At 45.5% G+C, this 20,525-nt stretch overlaps 1 protein-coding gene across 4 annotated transcripts in view; it reads right to left on the reverse strand.

Annotated features, from left to right (window-relative positions):
• The window catches only part of SGTA (small glutamine rich tetratricopeptide repeat co-chaperone alpha), a 59,398-nt gene that overhangs the window by 28,015 nt on the left and 10,858 nt on the right, over positions 1-20,525 (reverse strand). For all 4 annotated transcript variants that reach the window (XM_077271647.1, XM_077271650.1, XM_077271659.1 and 1 more), the window contains exons 4-6: positions 14,726-14,804; positions 11,153-11,252; positions 9,285-9,389 (exon numbers count right to left, since the gene is read on the reverse strand). In XM_077271647.1, coding sequence (XP_077127762.1) covers positions 9,285-9,389; positions 11,153-11,252; positions 14,726-14,804 — 284 coding nt within the window. The remainder of the gene's footprint in view (positions 1-9,284; positions 9,390-11,152; positions 11,253-14,725; positions 14,805-20,525) is intronic.

The following is a 20,525-nucleotide window of genomic DNA, read 5'->3' on the forward strand; positions in this document are numbered from 1 at the left end:
TTCGTGCAGGTTAATAGAAAAATTGCATTTTTATTATTTCAGCATCACTATGGCATCGTTAGCAGCTCGTCTATTAAATCATCTATTTAGTCTATAGAGCCTTCAGTATTCGATCATCCTAGGGTGACCAATTAAAAGACGCCAACTCAACTCAGATGACGTAATCGTAATTACAGTTGCATTTAATTACGTACTTTTATAAATGAGCTATTTAAGTTTTAGGATTTCTTAGCATATGGACATGTTTCTATATGATTTTTTCCAGATATGCCTCGATATTGCAATGAAGCGGATAGTTTTTGCTACATATGTGGAGAAGTCACTTGACTACCACGATAAGGTAAGCCTATAACTTGTATTTTGGCTGCAGAATAGGAGATCCGGACAAGAGTTGGGCTCCACACATATGCTGCAATAGATGTACATCACATCTTACCCAGTGGTTGCATGGGAAGAGGCAATCTGTGCCTTTTGCAGTCCCAATGATCTGGAGAGAGCCAACCAATAACGCAGCCAATTACTATTTCTGCATGGCACCCCTCTATTAGGAAAGGATTTTCAAGGAAAATGACGTGGACTTTACAGTACCCAAACATTCCATCTGCAATATGCCCAGTAGAGCAGACAGAAGAACTGCTGGTTCCAAAAGCACCACAAACATTTTCCACCCAGTCAAGTGAGGAAGTGAGAATCTTCCGCTCACGATCCAGACTTTCTGTCAGCAACTTCAACTCAACCACACTTTATAAAACACAAAGTGAACTGAATGCTCGTTAGAGATTTGGATCTGCCCAAGAGTAAGGCTGAGCTCTTAGGTTCCAGGCTACAGCAGTGGAATCTCCTAGCGGGCAATGTTCCGATTTGGTTTGCAACAGCGATAAAAACCTTGTCCAATACTTCTTCTTGGAGAGTGATCTTGTGGCATGCAATATCATCAACAGTTTAATGGAAGCACTGAAGACAAGTCATAATCCAGAGGAATGGAGGCTTTTCATCGATTTTTCCAAAACAAGACTAAAAGCCATATTACGGCATAATGACAATGTGCTACCTTCAATTCCAGTTGGTTATGCACTCCACATGAAAGAAACCTATGATAATATGAAACAGCTGTTGAGGTGCCTTAACTATGACCAACATTTGTGGCCCCTCTGTGGCGACATAAAGGTGGTTGCCCTCTTACTTGGTCTCCAAGGTGGATACACAAAGTACTGCTGCTTTCTGTGTGAGAGGGATAGTCGTGCAAAATAATATCACTACAATAAAAGACTGACCTCTCTGACATTCACTGCAGCCATGGAGTAAATATGTCCTGCATCAACTATTTGTTGATCCACATAAGATTTTTTTTTGCCACAATTGCATATCAAGGTGGGCCTAATGAAGAACTTTGCAAAGGCAATGGATAAAAATGCAAAACCATTCAAGTATCTCATTGACAAATTTTCAAAGTTGAGTGAAGTAGAGATAAAGGAAGGACCTCAGATTTGTTAGCTTCTTCAAGATGAGGAGGAGTTTCTCCATTTATTGCAGGGCAAGGAAAAGGCTGCATTGGTAGCATTCGCATTAGTGCTAATTTTTTGGTAAGCTCAAAGAGCAGATAGCTATGAAGATTTGGTGGAAAATCTACTTAAAACAGAAGGATCTTGGCTGGAACATGTCCTTAACCCCTTCACGACATGCACCGTACTATTACTGCGCATGTCGTGTCTCCCCCTTTGATGTGGGCTCCGGCGGTGAGCCCACATCAAAGTCGCGACTTGTCAGCTGTTTTGTACAGCTGACATGTGCGCGCAATAGCGGTGGGTGAAATCGCTATTAACCTGTTGAATGCCGCTGTCAAACGCAGACAGCGGCATTTAACCGGCGCTTCTGGCCGGGCGGCCGGAAATGACCTCATCGCCGACCCCCATCACATGATCGGGGGTCGGCGATGCATCAGGATGGTAACCATAGAGGTCCTTGAGACCTCTATGGTTACTAATGCCGGCCTGCTGTGAGCACCCCCCTGTGGTCGGCGCTCAAAGCACACCTGCATTTCTGCTACATAGCAGGGAACATCAGATCGCTGCTATGTAGCAGAGCCGATCGAGTGGTGCCAGCTTCTAGCCTCCCATGGAGGCTATTGAAGCATGGCAAAAGTAAAAAAATAAATGTTTTTCATTTTTTATTTTTTTTTTTTCATATTTTTAAAGTTTAAATCACCCCCCCTTTCGCCCCCATCCAAAATAAAACAATTAAAAAAAAAATCAAATCTACACATATTTGGTATCGCCGCGTTCAGAATCGCCCGATCAATAAAAAAAAGCATTAACCTGATCGCTAAACAGCGTAGCGAGAAAAAAATCATGAACGCCAGAATTATGTTTTTTGGTCGCCGCGACATTGCATTAAAATGCAATAACGGGCGATCAAAAGAACGTATCTGCACAAATGTGGTATCATTAAAAACGTCAGCTCGGCACGCAAAACATAAGCCCTCACTCGACCCCAGATCACGAAAAATGGAGATGCTACGGGTATCAGAAAATGGCGCATTTTTTTTTTTTTTTAAGAAAAGTTTGGAATTTTTTTTCACCACTTAGATAAAAAATAACCTAGACATGTTTGGTGTCTATGAACTCGTAATGACCTGGAGAATCATAACGGCAGGTCAGTTTTAGCATTTAGTGAACCTAGCAAAAAAGCCAAACAAAAAACAAGTGTGGGATTGCACTTTTTTTGCAATTTCACCACACTTGGAATTTTTTTCCCATTTTCTAGTACAAGACATGGTAAAACCAATGATGACTTTCAAAAGTACAACTCGTCCCGCAAAAAACAAGCCCTCACATTGCCATATTGATGGAAAAATAAAAAAGTTATGGCTCTGGGAAGGAGGGGAGCGAAAAACGAAAACACAAAAACAAAAAAGGGCCGCGGCATGAAGGGGTTAAGGAATTCTAACATTTGCACCTAGACTTTTTTCCACCAAACTGCATAGCAGTTAACAATGAGCACGGTGAGATATTTCACCAAGATATTGCAGCTATGAGAGACACACAGGTAAATATTTAGAATCTAATACTACACTGGGAAGGCAGAGATTATCCCTCTTATTTCCTTTTTTCTTTAAAACCGGCAAATGCCTTGACCTTCTTGATCCTCCCTCCTATATGGAGATAGGTTAGGATCATTTACATTTGTCAATCGTCAATCACTAATTATTTTTTGTTATTTATAGAACAAGACAGCCTTTTTCTGTTAAAAATATAAGAGGTTAACAAACTAGTTTATTCTTAGTACCGGAAGAGATAATGTCGTACATTATGTTTGCGGCCCCGGCGCTGTGTTCTAGGATGACATACAAATGGAAGTCACATGATTAGACACACTTCCCGATACCGGAAGTGACATGTGCGGCTCACCAGTGCGTCTCACATTAAGGCGCACAGGGAATGACGTAGGCAAGCTTGTAACATGAGGATCATTCAGCGGTCTATTTAAACAGCACACTTCTGATAAGACGGTAAGCAGATCCACCCCCCTCATACTTGTAATGGGTCTTCAACGCTAACAGACCCACTCTACAGCATTTTATTTTCCTTCCCCTGATGAGTTTGAGAAACGAAACGCGTTGGGAAGCAAATCTTTGGGGTCACGACAGCAAGGGTCCTGATTGATTTCTTTAGTGTGGTAATGTATGGACGAAGGAAGTGCCTCCCCCTCTGAATGTCTTTCTCATATGGCCCTTTAAAGTTTGGATGAAAAAACTTTCCTATAAACATTGATGTTATTTAACTAGAGCTCAGATTGATATAGATTGATAAAGGATTGTTTCCTTTTCACAATTCTGTATTATTCATACAATAGATTCTGAATCTCTCTCATGATTTGAGCCAGCAATGTTATTGGGAAATTGTCCCTCTTTTGGTCTCTCTTGGGATCCAAAGCTGCTATTATAGCTTAATTTTCTTCATGTGATATTCTCACTATATGTTCGTTTGTTGTCTTTTTGCCCATGTTAGGGCTTTTTTTTTAACGATATATTTAATAAAAGTTATTGTAATTTTAAACTAATCACACCCTGGTGAAACACAGCTATGAGAAATTATATAAAGGAAAATGGAATCCATCAATGCTAGCAGATTACTGTTCGAGAGATGATTCGATGCAGGAGTACCAGAGACAAGCAAAAAGGAGTTGTCACTGAATAAGCACCAAACTTTGTAGTGCAATCTTTGTAACGGTTTATAATTTGCATTAGTGTTTAGACATGTTTTTAGTTATTTGAATTATTGCCACGTTTTATCTAAATAAATCATTAAATTTGCATAACACAGTCTGCACCTTTATATTTGCAAAAATAATAATGTTTCAAAGTACTAAAACTATTACGCATTAATTATAGGTAGCAGTAAATGGAAAACTCTTTGATATCATAGAAACAAGAGCTGACTAAAATTTTCATTGTCAGATTTTGATTTAGGAGGTCAAACTCATTGGGAAATGGCTCATTTCATAACTGAAACCTGACAACTTTTGAAAATATGTTAACCCCTTCATGACCCAGCCTATTTTGGCCTTAATGACCTTGCCGTTTTTTGCAATTCTGACCAGTGTCCCTTTATGAGGTAATAACTCAGGAACGCTTCAACGGATCCTAGCGATTCTGAGATTGTTTTTTCGTGACATATTGGGCTTCATGTTAGTGGTAAATTTAGGTCGATAATTTCTGAGTTTATTTGTGAAAAAAACGGAAATTTGGCAAAAAATTTGAAAATTTCACAATTTTCACATTTTGAATTTTTATTCTGTTAAACCAGAGAGTTATGTGACACAAAATAGTTAATAAATAACGTTTCCCACATGTCTACTTTACATCAGCACAATTTTGGAAACAATTTTTTTTTTGCTAGGAAGTTATAAGGGTTAAAATTTGACCAGTGATTTCTCATTTTTACAACAAAATTTACAAAACCATTTTTTTTACGGACCACCTCACATTTGAAGTCATTTTGAGGGTTCTATATGGCTGAAAATACCCAAAAGTGACACCATTCTAAAAACTGCACCCCTCAAGGTGCTCAAAACCACATTCAAGAAGTTTATTAACCCTTCAGGTGTTTCACAGCAGCAGAAGCAACATGGAAGTAAAAAATGAACATTTAACTTTTTAGTCACAAAAATGATCTTTTAGCAACAATTTTTTTATTTTCCCAGCGGTAAAAGGAGAAACTGTACCACGGACGTTGTTGTCCAATTTGTCCTGAGTACGCTGATACCTCATATGTGGGGGTAAACCACTGTTTGGGCGCACGGCAGGGCTCGGAAGGGAAGGAGCGCCATTTGACTTTTTGAATGAAAAATTGGCTCCAATCTTTAGCGGACACCATGTCACGTTTGGAGAGCCCCCGTGTGCCTAAACATTGGAGCTCCCCCACAAGTGACCCCATTTTGGAAACTAGACCCCCCAAGGAACTTATCTAGAAGCATAGTGAGCACTTTAAACCCCCAGGTGCTTCACAAATTGATCCGTAAAAATGAAAAAGTACTTTTTTTTTTCACAAAAAAATTATTTTTGCCTCAATTTTTTCATTTTCACATGGGCAACAGGATAAAATGGATCCTAAAATTTGTTGGGCAATTTCTCCTGAGTATGCCGATACCTCATATGTGGGGGTAAACCACTGTTTGGGTGCACGGCAAGGCTCGGAAGGGGAGGCGTGCCATTTGACTTTTTGAATGGAAAATTAGCTCCAATCGTTAGCGGACACCATGTCGCGTTTGGAGAGCCCCTGTGTGCCTAAACATTGGAGCTCCCCTACAAGTGACCCCATTTTGGAAACTAGACCCCCCAAGGAACTTATCTAGATGCATAGTGAGCACTTATAACCCCCAGGTGCTTCACAGAAGTTTATAACGCAGAGCCATGAAAATAAAAAAATATTTTTCTTTCCTCAAAAATGATTTTTAGCCCGGAGTTTTTTATTTTCCCAAGTATAATAGGAGAAATTGGACCCCAAATGTTGTTGTCCAGTTTGTCCTGAGTACGATGATACCCCATATGTGGGGGTAAACCACTGTTTGGGCGCACGGCAGGGCTCGGAAGGGAAGGCACGCCATTTGGCTTTTTGAATGGAAAATTAGCTCCAATCATTAGCGGACACCATGTCGCGTTTGGAGAGCCCCTGTGTGCCTAAACATTGGAGCTCCCGCACAAGTGACCCCATTTTGGAAACTAGACCTCCCAAGGAACTAATCTAGATGTGTGGTGAGCACTTTGAACCCCCAAGTGCTTCACAGAAGTTTATAACGCAGAGCCGTGAAAATAAAAAATGTGTTTCCTTTACTCAAAAATATTTTTTTAGCCCAGAATTTTTTTATTTTTGCAAGAGTAACAGGAGAAATTGGACCCCAAAAGTTGTTATCCAGTTTCTCCTGAGTACGCTGATACCCCATATGTGGGGGTAAACCACTGTTTTGGCACACGTCGGGGTTCGGAAGGGAAGTAGTGACGTTTTGAAATGCATACTTTGATGGAATGCTCTGCGGGCATCAGGTTGCGTTTGCAGAGCCCCTGATGTGCCTAAACAGTAGGAACTCCCCACAAGTGACCCCATTTTGGAAACTAGACCCCCCAAGGAACTTATCTAGATGTGTGGTGAGCACTTTGAACCCCCAAGTGCTTCACAGAAGTTTACAACGCAGAGCCGTGAAAATAAAAAATCATTTTTCTTTCCTCAAAAAAGATGTTTTAGCAAGCAATTTTTTATTTTCACAAGGGTAACAGGAGAATTTGGACCCCAATATTTGTTGCCCAGTTTGTTGTGAGTACGCTCATACCCCATATGTGGGGGTAAACCACTGTTTGGGCGCACGTCAGGGCTCGGAAGGGAAGTAGTGACATTTGAAATGCAGACTTTGATGGAATGGTCTGCGGGCGTCACATTGCATTTGCAGAGCCCCTGATGTGCCTAAACAGTAGAAACCCCCCACAAGTGACCCCATTTTGGAAACTAGACCCCCCAAGGAACTTATCTAGATGTGTGGTGAGCACGTTCAACCCCCAAGTGCTTCACAGAAGTTTATAACGCAGAGCCGTGAAAATAAAAAATAATTGTTCTTTCCTCAAAAATTATGTTTTAGCAAGTAATTTTTTATTTTTGCAAGGGTAACAGGAGAAATTGGACCCCAACAGTTGTTGCCCAGTTTGTCCTGAGTACGCTGGTACCCCAAATGTGGGGGTAAACCACTGTTTGGGCGCACGTCGGGGCTTGGAAGGGCGGGAGCACCATTTGACTTTTTGAACGCAAGATTGGCTGGAATCAATGGTGGCGCCATGTTGCGTTTGGAGACCCCTGATGTGCCTAAACAGTGGAAACCCCTCAATTCTAACTTCAACACTAACCCCAACACACCCCTAATCCTAATCCCAACTGTAGCCATAACCCTAATCACAACCCTAACCCCAACACACCCCTAACCATAACCCTAACCGCAACACAACCGTAACCCTAATTCCAACCCTAATCCCAACCCTAACCACAACTGTAACCCCAACACACCCCTAACCCTATCCGTAACCCTAACCACAAGCCTAATCTTAACCCTATTTCAAACCCTAGCCCTAATTCCAACCCTAACTCTAATTCCAACCCTAACCCTAAGGCTATGTGCCCACGTTGCGGATTCGTGTGAGATTTTTCCGCACGATTTTTGAAAAATCTGCAGATAAAAGGCACTGCGTTTTACCTGCGGATTTACAGCAGATTTCCAGTGTTTTTTTGTGCGGATTTCACCTGCGGATTCCTATTGAGGAACAGGTGTAAAACGCTGCGGAATCCGCACAAAGAATTGACATGCTGCGGAAAATACAACGCAGCGTTTCTGCACGGAATTTTCCGCACCATGGGCACAGCGGATTTGGTTTTCCTTAGGTGTACATGGTACTGTAAACCTGATGGAAAACTGCTTCGAATTCGCAGCGGCCAATCCGCTGCGGATCCACGGCCAATCCGCTGCCAATCCGCTGCGGATCCGCGGCCAATCCGCTACCGATCCGCGGCGGATCCGCTGCGGATCCGCGGCCAATCCGCTACCGATCCGCTGCGGATCCGCGGCCCATCCGCTGCGGATCCGCGGCCCATCCGCTGCGGATCCGCTGCCGATCCGCTGCGGATCCGCTGCGGATCCGCGGCCGATCCGCTCTGTGTGCACATGCCATAACCCTACCCCTAACCCTACCCGTAACCCTAACCCTACCCCTAACCCTACCCCTAGTTCTAACCCTAACCCTAGTGGAAAAAAAAAAAAAAAAAAATTCTTTATTTTATTATTGTCCCTATGGGGGTGATAAAGGGGGGGGGTTATTTATTATTTTTTTTATTTTGATCGCTGTGATAGAACCTACCACAGCGATCAAAATGTACTTGTAAGGAATCTGCCGACTGGCATATTCGGCGGGCGCACTGAGCATGCGCCCGCCATTTTCCAAGATGGCGGCGCCCAGCGAGGAGACGGCCGGACACCGGGAGGATCGGTAAGTATGAAGGGGTGGTGGGGGGGTGGATCGGAGCACAGGGGGGGTGATCGGAGCACAGGGGGGGGGGATCCTGAGCAAGGAGGGAGCGGACAGGAGGACGGGGGAGCCGGCAGGCGGACGGAGGGGACCGGAGGACTAACGGAGGGCTGGGGGGGCGATCGGTGGGTGTGGGGGGGGGGGTGACTTCAGGTTTTCCAGCCATGGCCGATGATATTGCAGCATCGGCCATGGCTGGATTGTAATATTTCACCAGTTTTTTAGGTGAAGCCACCCCCCCTGGGCTGAAGCACCACTCCCCCTGTCTCTGCAGATCGGGTAAAATGGGAGTTAACCCCTTCACCCGATCTGCAGGGACGCGATCCCTCCATGACGCATACGCTGCGTCATAGGTCGGGAAGGCACAGACTTTCATGACGCAGCGTATGCGTCAAAGGTCGGGAAGGGGTTAAACAGTGCTATCAGGGGAAAAGGTGATAAATTCAATCAGTTTGAGTCTGACTGCTCTCCAGAACAGAGGACTTTTATACCCATTATAATAGCACGGCAGTGCATATGCTCATCCTCAGCTCCATTCATTTCTTATGTGACTGCTGGAGAAAGTCACTGGAGAACTCCAGTAGTACAATAGCGAATGAATGTAGCAACAGTTGAATATTTGTTTAAGTTTAGAGCCCCCAGTCTTTGACAGTTAATTCAATTAATGGAAAACATACTAAATGTAGACTTGGCAATATATGTAATCATTTGCCATATAACTTACCCCATTCTACCATAGGCTTTGCTGTAATTGGGATCAATTGTAATGGCATCTTCACAGTCTCGAACTGCTCCAGCATAATTCCCTATTTTACTAAAAGCTGCTGCCCTACATGGTTTAAAAGTAAAACTTGTTATTTTAACAAAAACAGCATTTAAAAGGACAGATTGCTATGAACTAACATTGGGACAACAGCGCTCATAACATTAGAAATGCAACCTTAAAAGGGAACCTGTCAGCAGGTTTTCCCTACATAAAGTAAGGCCAGCACCTGTAAGCCCTGTTGTAGAATGCTGTCTATATGTCCCCAATACAATGTCCTTAAAACAAAAAATAGCTTTTATTAGACTCACCTATGGGGTAAATTCTCGAATGCAGTCACATAGGGGCTTACAGGTGCTGTCCCTGTTTTATATGGGAAAAACCGGGTGACTGGTTCATTTTAAAGAGAACCTGTCAGCAGCATCCAGATAGTCTCCACCATGAGTGAGAGTCATGTTATTCTTCAAAATCGCTATGGTGTTAGGAAAGAGCAAAACAATAATCCAGGCATGTCTGCTGAGTGTTTTCCTCAAGCTTCTCACCACACAGCTCAGCTTGAAGGACAGGTATTTACCTATATGCACAGAGACTCACAAATTAAGTTGAATGGGGTAAAACGAAGCTAGAGTGAGATGTTCAGTGCGCTCTTCTCACTGTGCCTAGCTGTTCATTCAACCTAGCAATTCTCTAAAATGTTGCAGTCAAGTAAAACACAGCTTTCTGTAGTAAAGGAGCAAATCTGGATTTTACACTGCCAGTGGCCTTTATAGCAAGTTTTCAGGTTCCCTTTAACTGACAGCAAAGTTCTGTTCATACCAAAGCAATTAAATATTACTGGTTTTGCCATAAATGCTTAAAGAGGATGTCTATGATTTTTTATTACTACCATGGGCCTAAAAAGTAACAGGCAGGCACTTGCTAACTACTTGCCTGTTCCACGTGGCGCTGTCTCAGAATGGTCGGTTACCAACCGCTTCATGTCAACAAAACAGCTCTTCTTTCGGGCTGCTCTGTTGGCAGGGCGTGACTACACAAGTCATGCTGAATGACCTTCAGGTCCGTGAGTACACGCTGCCGGCCAATCAGAGGCCAGCAGCTGACGTCGGCCTGACCGTGACTGCTACCGAATGGCAGTGATGTCATATGCTCCCGTAGCTTGCAGGCTAAAGTCAGCTGCCAGCTCCAGAAGAGGACTCCGAATAGCATGAGAAAGGAGGGAAGGTAGCCACTAGTGAGGAGCGAGTGTGTTCGTTACTCAAGGTTTCCAAGCATGCTCCGGTGTTCTCCGAGTATTTGGGGCATACTTGTAGATTATGTTTTTGTCTCCACAGCTGCATGATTTGTGGCTGCCAGACAGCCTGAATACATGTGGGGGTCGCTATGGAATCCCCACATGTATTCAGCCTGTCTAGCAGCTGTGGAGACAAAAACTAAATCTCTCAGAATTCTCAAGTACTCAGAGACCACCCAAGCATGCTTGGGAAAACCTGAGCAATGGGCTGTGCATTATATAGGTTCTGTACCATTTATGGGTTGTGTATATGGTGGTGCATTATACTGCATGAAGGACCAAGTGTGGGTGCACATACTACTGTATGGAGTACCAAGGAGGAGGTTGCATTATACTGTATTGAGGACTACGGGGTGCATTATACTTCTGCTATTGGGCTCCACGACTTCTATGTATGCCCCTGGTGAGTATAATGTTTGTTTTTTTTCCCAAGAAGAGATATAAACTACAATATAATATATATTACACACACAGACATACAGTGGGGAAAATAAGTTTCCCACATACAAAGAATGGAAAGGTTACACATTGATTTTACCTGTTGCAGAAATACACTGCATTTCTTGGGTTAAGATCGATGGCTTTAGTGTAGAAAGAGACCGCACTCTCAAAGTTTTCTAATTTCATCTGCTCATTGCCTAAACCACAAAAATTATTGTTATGTAGAGTCATATGAATAGATGTACAGATGAAATTTGTGCTTACTACTGTATTTATAGTATAGTTTTATTAAAGCATATATCTCCTCCCAGTTCTATTGATGCCTACAATTACCATTTAGAGTAGTTATACAGGGATCAAAAATCAAGGCCGATATAAAAAAAAAAAAAAAAAAAATCACACCGACAAAAACTATATACAGCTTAAGTGGGTAGTGTCAAGTTCTTAAATTGTTTTAGTTAAAGGGAACCTGTCACCCCGTTTTTTCAAGATGAGATAAAAATAGCGTTAAATAGGGGCAGAGCTGTGCTTTACATTAGTGTATTTTTTTGTGCCTTTATTCCCCACCTATGCTGCCAAAATACCTTTGTAAAGTCGCCGTTTTGGGCTGTCACTCACGCTGGTCTGGTCATATGGGCGTGGTGACATCGCTGTTTCTCCCCCAGATCTTGCTCAGCTTTCCGTTGGTGGCGTAGTGGTGTGCGCATGCCCAACAGGCTATAAAGCGGTTTATCGGTGGGCGCGCCCATCTTCCTGAGGCCGAGCGTGCGCAGATGGTAGTGCTCGGCTTCCCGGGGCTTCAGGAAAATGGCCGCCGCGATCTCCATCTGTGCACGCACGGCATCCCGCGGCCATTTTCCTGAAGCCCCGGGAAGCCGAGCACTTCCATCTGCGCACGCGCGGCCTCAGGAAGATGGCCGCGCCCACCGATAAACCACTGAATAGCGCAGATCGCGCTCTTTTTCTTCAGCTGCGCAGTGGATGCACCTGTTGGGCATGCGCACACCACTACGCCACCAACGGAAAGCTGAGCAAGATCTGGGGGAGAAACAGCGATGTCACCACGCCCATATGACCAGACCAGCGTGAGTGACAGCCCAAAACGGCGACTTTACAAAGGTATTTCGGCAGCATAGGTGGGGAATAAAGGCACAAAAAAATACACTAACGTAAAGCACAGCTCTGCCCCTATTTAACGCTATTTTCATCTCATCTTGAAAAAACGGGGTGACAGGTTCCCTTTAAACAGTGTGAAAATAAGCAAGTTTGCAAATGACTTGCTTTTGCTATTTGCAGTTATCCTCTTGCAAAGAGAGCTTTTATATTATGTAGTGTACAGTTGGTGTCAATGGACTTTGGTCTCCAGATCCAGGCTAAGCGTGCATAATAGTTACATTCCAGGAGAGGGGTTAACTCTCAACATCCCACTCAGCTCTCTCCAGCTCATTAAAAGAGATTGTCCACTACTTGGAACACCCCCTTTTGAATCTTTCCAGTAAAATAACAACCAGTCCTGCTAAAGCAGCTGGGGGTTGGTATTCTCAGGCTGGTAAGGGGCCATGGATACTGGCCCCCCCAACCTAAAAATAGCAGCTCGCATTTGCCCAGAAAATGCAGGTCTACTAGATGTGCCAATTCTGGCGCTTTGCCCGGCTCTTCCCACTTGCCCTGTAGCACTGGTAAGTGGGGTTAATATCACCTTTATATTGTCGGGTGACATCAAGCCCATGGCTTAGTAATGGAGAAACGTCAATAAGACACCTATCCATTACTAATTCTACAGTCGTATTGTAAATTAAAGACACAGCCAGAATAAAGTCCTTTATTATAAATAAAGAAAAACTGTGTTTTGTTTTATTTAAAAATAAAAGTTACACTCACATAATGCCTATTCCACCAAAGCCCACGTTCTGTAATGAAATAAAAATAAAAAACAACAATATCCCTCATCTCTCTGTCGTTCTGTCCCACGCTGTAATCCATGTCTGGGGGAAAAACAGTTTTCAACCAGGGTGGTGCCAAAATGACACTGTCCAGGATGAGAACCACTGGTGACTGAAGTGCAGTCTCAGTGACTGGTGGCGACGTCATCAAGGTTACCTCCGCTTACTGAGGCTCTGTTCCCAGCCAGGCTGAACTGCCGTGACCTCGGTGACATCTCTGCCAGCACCATTAGAGTAACACGGATTTCCTGGTGAAGTCCGTGTTCGGTGTCCGTGCCTGAACAGTAGGTGTTCGGTACATCTACTGTTGGGTGGGTTCGCCCATCTCTAATTAAAAACTTTTTGTCATCATCTGACAGTGCAACAAACACCCGGTGTTCGGGCAGCCGAACCCGAACAGTGACACGGACTTCCTGGTGAAGTCCGTGTTCAGTGTCCGTGCCTGAACAGTAGGTGTTCGGTATGGACACCAAACTTTACTGTTTGGGTTTGCCCATCTCTACAAACTTTTTGTCATCATCTGAACTATTGATTTATGCAAATTTTTTTTATTTTTTATTTCCATCCAAAATTATACAGGATTCCCGATATATATATTTTTTAATAGGACAAAATTATTTTGAGAGCGAATTTATATGATTACAAAATGCCTAAGAAGCTTCCTATGAAGTCTACTATATTTGAGCATTTCACATAAACTCAAGATAAAAAAATATTGTGGCCGTGTATGACAGATGAAAACAAATGCTGTGCGCTCAAACTCCGTGCATACTCAGGCAGTGATAAAAATGCTACTGCGAGAGCTTCCAATCTGAATAGGAAATGCTTACATCCAGAAGTTTCCAAAGCTGTGACTGAGAAAGATCACAGCGACACTAAGAAACCAGTGCTCAGCACTTCCCGCCATGTAAAGAAGGAGGAAAATATCTCAAATATCAGTTACAAGATATTTTATAAGTGACAAAGTTACTGTTAACAATGACAGCAGATATATTTAAATGACAGCTCAGAGAGCTTGTTGTGAGAGAAGGTTACCATTATTTGAACTACCAGCTTTTACAGCTCTTAATGGAGAAATAGAAACTTGGCGTTTCTCTCGAAAGTATTAGAAACTTAGTGATTGAGGAAGCCCTTAACCAAAAGGAGAATCTTAAAAAGACTTTCAAGAGATGTTTTATATTTATTAAAATGGATGCCTGCACCTGTCGGAGTGAACTATTTTGCCATCAACGTTTGATTTATTTGTGACAAGAAAAATTGTTCCCAAGACCCTGGCAGTTCAGGTATGTGCACACAAGTAAACGCTGCGGGTTGGACGCTGCATACATGTGCAGCGGTCAGCTGTTACAGCATAGTGGATGGTATTTCAAGAAATCTCATGTGCACTATGCGCCCAGAGACGCCCACGACACGAGACAGACATGCGCTTTGGATCACGCTGGCGCTCGGAAGAAGCCGCGCGATCGTCACATCTTATATGTATGGCGGTTTGTGGGAACGCACCTCCCGCAGCAAATTTGTTCGGACCTCCACAGCAGTGCCAGTACCATATGGGAATATGGCAATCACAGATGCAGGTCATATTGCTATTCATAGCACAAGCTATTCATAGCATAAGGTTCCACTCCTTTATAGGCAGCTTTTATTTTTAGCTACAGATAGGCGATTAATATAACAAACCAGATTGAAAAGCAATTGATCCAGTAAGTACACCTTTCGGTCTTTACCTTCCGTTTTCAATCGCTCAGCTTCTGTTATGTCCTCATCCGATGGAGAAGCACAATTTGAGGTCATTGGTGAAGATTCCTTACCAAGAGAAAAGGCAAAACAGTATTAAAATTACCGATGAATCCACTTAAATATTATGGCTAATACATTGGATTAAAAACTAACAGATGGGATATGATGATATTAGACTGACTGATCAACTGGTACAAAATCTGATATCTGTCCTACAATTCTACAAGCCCTGTATAACAAGTGAATGCGAGAACAAAATACAGTTAATAATAATCAAGGTGTAAAACATAAAATATGCATACAGCTTCTAGGCCACTGCCAATACAGAAGGAAATTAACTTTATTTCTTCCCGGCAGTGCACAGCTTTCGGTCACTGCTGTGTACATAGATTGGCAGCTGCAATCGCGCCCCCGAAATTGACTGACAGGCGGTCCTAATGTTGAGCCTGCAGTCAGTCAGTGCCGGAGGTCGCTATGACAGAATGCCGAACACTGCCGGGAGGGAATAAAGTTAATTTCCTACTGTATTATCACCATATCTGCAGGTTAAGGCTATGGGCACACGTTCAGGATTTTTTGTGTTTTTTTCGGCCGTTTTCTGCGTAAAAAACGCTAAAAAAAGCTTACATTAAGCATCCCATCATTTTAATGCATTCTGCAATTTTTGTAAAAAACGCAGCATGTTCATTAATTTTGCGGATTTTTTGCAATTTTGCTGCTATATTATTGCGCTGGGAAGCTCCGGAAAAGAACACGAAAAATCCGCCAAAAAAAAAAGAGCAAAAAATGCGAGCGGATTTCCTGCAGAAAAAGTCCGGTTTTGTTCAGGAAAATTCTGCGGACATTCCTGAACGTGTGCACATAGCCTAAATCCTTTTTTTTTTTTTTTTTTTTTTTTGTTCTCCCACGCGACAGGTTCCATAAAGTGTCCACTTGTTAGGTGGTAAATAAGAAGTGGTGGAACAGAGGCTGCCAGTGATTTTCACAACATAGGCCTTGAGCAAAGAGCAGAGTACAGATGTGAACAGCCTTAACCCCTTTATCCCCAAAGCCTATTTTCATCTTCATGACCAGGCCAATTTTTACAATTCTGATCAGTGCTACTTTATGTGGTAATAGTTTTAACAAGAAAAAAGGAGAACTTCATACTAAAATATTTAGAACTGAGAATCCTCAGGGGTTGATATCTTTTAATGGCTAACTGAAAAGATGGTAACAAATTGCAAGCTTTCGAGACTACACAGGAGACCTGAGTAGTCTGGAAAGCTTGCAATTTGTTACCATCTTTTCAGTTAGCCATTAAAAGGTATCAACCCCTGAGGACTCAATTCTAAATATTTTTCTATCTACTGGCTAACCCGGTACCAAGATATATTGTATGTCTTTCCTGTAACTTCATACTATAATGCAAAAAGAATATCAATTTATTGAAAACAATACACATACAATTATACAAAACGTATTAAATGAGAGGTAAACAAAGGAGGATTCAAATAATCTCCCTGGGAACAGGATATCAAGTAAGGGCTCTATATTGATCAGATACCAGAAAACAATGTATTCAAATATCCTAGACGGGGGCTGGGCAAACTGGGGCCCGCGGGCCACATCTGGCTCTTTGCCTGTGCCTGTCCGACCCGCAGACAAGCAGACTAGAACAAATGCTCCAGCAGTGACAGCTCTCTGGAGCGTGCGGGCCAGGTAGCAATACAGCGTGCAGTGAGGAGTCTGATGTGGGCAGAGAGGAGGTGGAGCTGCCATGCTGCGGCCAGCATGAGAACTCAGAGGAGGGTGGAGAGGAGGCGGAGCGGCAAGCATGAGAACTCAGAGGAGGGTGGAGAGGAGGGAGGAGCAGCCATGGTGCGGCCAGCATGAGAACTCAGAGGAGGGTGGAGAGGAGGGTGGAGCAGCCATGGTGCGGCCAGCATGAGAACTCAGAGGAGGGTGGAGAGGAGGGTGGAGCAGCCATGGTGCGGCCAGCATGAGAACTCAGAGGAGGGTGGAGAGGAGGCGGAGCGGCAAGCATGAGAACTCAGAGGAGGGTGGAGCAGCCATGGTGCGGCCAGCATGAGAACTCAGAGGAGGGTGGAGAGGAGGGTGGAGCAGCCATGGTGCGGCCAGCATGAGAACTCAGAGGAGGGTGGAGAGGAGGCGGAGCGGCAAGCATGAGAACTCAGAGGAGGGTGGAGAGGAGGGTGGAGCAGCCATGGTGCGGCCAGCATGAGAACTCAGAGGAGGGTGGAGAGTAGGCGGAGCGGCAAGCATGAGAACTCAGAGGAGGGTGGAGAGGAGGGTGGAGCAGCCATGGTGCGGCCAGCATGAGAACTCAGAGGAGGGTGGAGAGGAGGGTGGAGCAGCCATGGTGCGGCCAGCATGAGAACTCAGAGGAGGGTGGAGAGGAGGGTGGAGCAGCCATGGTGCGGCCAGCATGTGAACTCAGAGGAGGGTGGAGAGGAGGGAGGAGCAGCCATAATGCGGCCAGCATGAGAACTCAGAGGAGGGTGGAGAGGAGGCGGTGCGGCCAGCATTTGAACTCAGAGGAGGGTGGAGAGGAGGCGGAGCGGCCAGCATGAGAACTCAGAGGAGGGTGGAGAGGAGAGAGAAGCAGCCATAATGCGGCCAGCATGAGAACTCAGAGGAGGGTGGAGATGAGACAGAGCGGCCAGCATGAGAACTCAGAGGAGGGTGGAGATGAGACAGAGCGGCCAGCATGAGAACTCAGAGGAGGGTGGAGAGGAGAGAGAAGCAGCCATAATGCGGCCAGCATGAGAACTCAGAGGAGGGTGGAGATGAGACAGAGCGGCCAGCATGAGAACTCAGAGGAGGGTGGAGATGAGACAGAGCGGCCAGCATGAGAACTCAGAGGAGGGTGGAGAGGAGGCGGAGCGGCAAGCATGAGAACTCAGAGGAGGGTGGAGAGGAGGGTGGAGCAGCCATGGTGCGGCCATCATGAGAACTCAGAGGAGGGTGGAGAGGAGGGTGGAGCAGCCATGGTGCGGCCAGCATGAGAACTCAGAGGAGGGTGGAGAGGAGGGTGGAGCAGCCATGGTGCGGCCAGCATGAGAACTCAGAGGAGGGTGGAGAGGAGGGAGGAGCAGCCATGGTGCAGCCAGCATGAGAACTCAGAGGAGGGTGGAGAGGAGGGTGGAGCAGCCATGGTGCGGCCAGCATGAGAACTCAGAGGAGGGTGGAGAGGAGGGAGGAGCAGCCATGGTGCGGCCAGCATGAGAACTCAGAGGAGGGTGGAGAGGAGGGAGGAGCAGCCATGGTGCGGCCAGCATGAGAACTCAGAGGAGGGTGGAGAGGAGGGAGGAGCAGCCATAATGCGGCCAGCATGAGAACTCAGAGGAGGGTGGAGAGGAGGCGGTGCGGCCAGCATTTGAACTCAGAGGAGGGTGGAGAGGAGGCGGAGCGGCCAGCATGAGAACTCAGAGGAGGGTGGAGAGGAGAGAGAAGCAGCCATAATGCGGCCAGCATGAGAACTCAGAGGAGGGTGGAGATGAGACAGAGCGGCCAGCATGAGAACTCAGAGGAGGGTGGAGAGGAGGCGGAGCGGCAAGCATGAGAACTCAGAGGAGGGTGGAGAGGAGGCGGAGCGGCAAGCATGAGAACTCAGAGGAGGGTGGAGAGGAGGGAGGAGCAGCCATGGTGCGGCCAGCATGAGAACTCAGAGGAGGGTGGAGAGGAGGGTGGAGAGGAGGGAGGAGCAGCCATGGGGCGGCCAGCATGAGAACTCAGAGGAGGGTGGAGAGGAGGCGGAGCGGCAAGCATGAGAACTCAGGAGGGTGGAGCAGCCATGGAGCGGCCAGCATGAGAACTCAGAGAAGGTGGAGCAGAGGGCGGTGCGTTCAAATTCCTTAACATTGCTGTGTACATCTGACCTGTGTAGAGATACGTAGAGACGCAGGTCAGATGATCACAGCACGCTGCCCCTGACTTGTCACAGTGAGCCCACCACCCTCAGTACAGCCTCACTACACAATCTGTAGTTTTATGAAAGACATGTCCCAGGTAAGACTAGGGCAAGATATTGGGCTTTACACACATGTGACATGTATAGTGCACGGATCCACATGTGCATGGGGCCCTATATCTGTTATTACAAGTTAAAGGGGTCGTCCAAAGCTGGGATTAAAGTCTGTAGTTACTGTGACGCAGAATTCTACATGTGAATCCTCACATAGCGCTGTGTGCGCAATTCTCCAGGAGCGAGAGGCAGTTGTGTGACGCAAGTATGTGATTTGCGTACTCCCGGCCACATTCCAACTAGATGGGCCCAGCCTCGACTGATGCAAGTGTATTGAGCGAGGCCGGACACGTCTAGCCGAAGTGTGGTTGGAGGAATGCAAATCACGTACTTGCGGTCACACAACTGCCTGTTCACAGAGAATCGGGACAATGCACACACCGTTACATAGAGTAACTGCAGACTTGAGCCCCAAGCCTGGACAACCCCTTTAAATAAGGCACATGCATGGAAATGACATTCATACTGTGTAAACGCTATTATCCTGCAGATAAAGGTTTAATCTGCAGGTTAGTAGTGTTCTACAGCTGTGCAGCCGCATTGGAGGCTTAGCTATGGGAAGAAATGAACTTTAATCCTCCCGGCAGCTTCAGGCTGAGACACGGCTATAGTCACAGCTCAGTACATGGTGGGCGGCGGGTGTAAGCTTGTCCCAAAACTTTGTGCCTCAGTACACACCTGGCTGCACTGCTTCCATCTGCCTCTCACCACGTACTGAGCAGTGACTGGAGCCGCGTCTCCAAATGAATGTCAGATGCTGCAGGTAGGAATCAAGTTCATTTCTTCCCGGTTGCTGGGCTGTCAGTGTAGCAGCTGAAAGGCTTTCTAAGGGTCCGTACACACAATCAGTAATAGCTGCGAGTTTGACGTTGCTTACTCATGCAGCATCAAAACCGCAACGACCAGATGTTACAGCATAGGGGATGGGATTTCAAGAAATCCCATATTTATTATGCATCCACAGACCCCTGTGGATCACACACGGACACTGACATGTGGCGTGTCGTTCAAGACCGCAATAGATCAATTTGTCTTGTGGCCGTGAGCCTCCATAACAGAAATTAGATACAGACAATGTATTGGACGTGGCGAGTCCGCACGGTTCAGTGATCACAGAGGAGTCACCTGCGTTCAATAGATGGCAGCACTTTAGACGCAGCATCCAAAGTGCTGCAACGTCCGGATCGTGGGTACATAGCCTAAAGCTATTTACCTGCAGATTAACCACATACCTGCAGGTAAATAGCATTATCTGGCATGACCGGTTCCCATAATCATTCTAGGATTCTAGTTAAAATGCAAACAATGAATACGACTTTTCACGACGGTAGTTAAGGGTACTTAAACCACAGCGACATTAACGGCGCTGTGGAAAAAGTGTATAGCGCCCCCCAGAGTTGGATTTTCTCCACGGGTCTCAGCTACCGGGGTAGCCGAGACCCCTGAGAACATGATGCGGGTCGGTTTTTACTGACCCCTGGGTTGCGATCGCCATTATTAACCATATAACGGCAACAGAAAAAAAAAGCACGATTTGCCAGTTGTCCTCTGATCGCACATCAGAGGACAGAGAAATAGGGTCCCTGATCGCCCCCCCCCCGATACTTACCAGTGTCTCCCGGTATCCCTGGGTCCTCCTGCTTGCCCCCCACGGCCGCTGGCATCTTCTTCCGGTAAGAAAATGACGGGTGCAAGCACAGTGCGCCCGCCAAGATCTGCCGGCCTGCACCCGGCAACAATAGGAAGATTTTTCCTATTGG

Source organism: Ranitomeya variabilis, chromosome 1 (assembly GCF_051348905.1).
Source record: "Ranitomeya variabilis isolate aRanVar5 chromosome 1, aRanVar5.hap1, whole genome shotgun sequence".
Classification (NCBI taxonomy): domain Eukaryota; kingdom Metazoa; phylum Chordata; class Amphibia; order Anura; family Dendrobatidae; genus Ranitomeya; species Ranitomeya variabilis.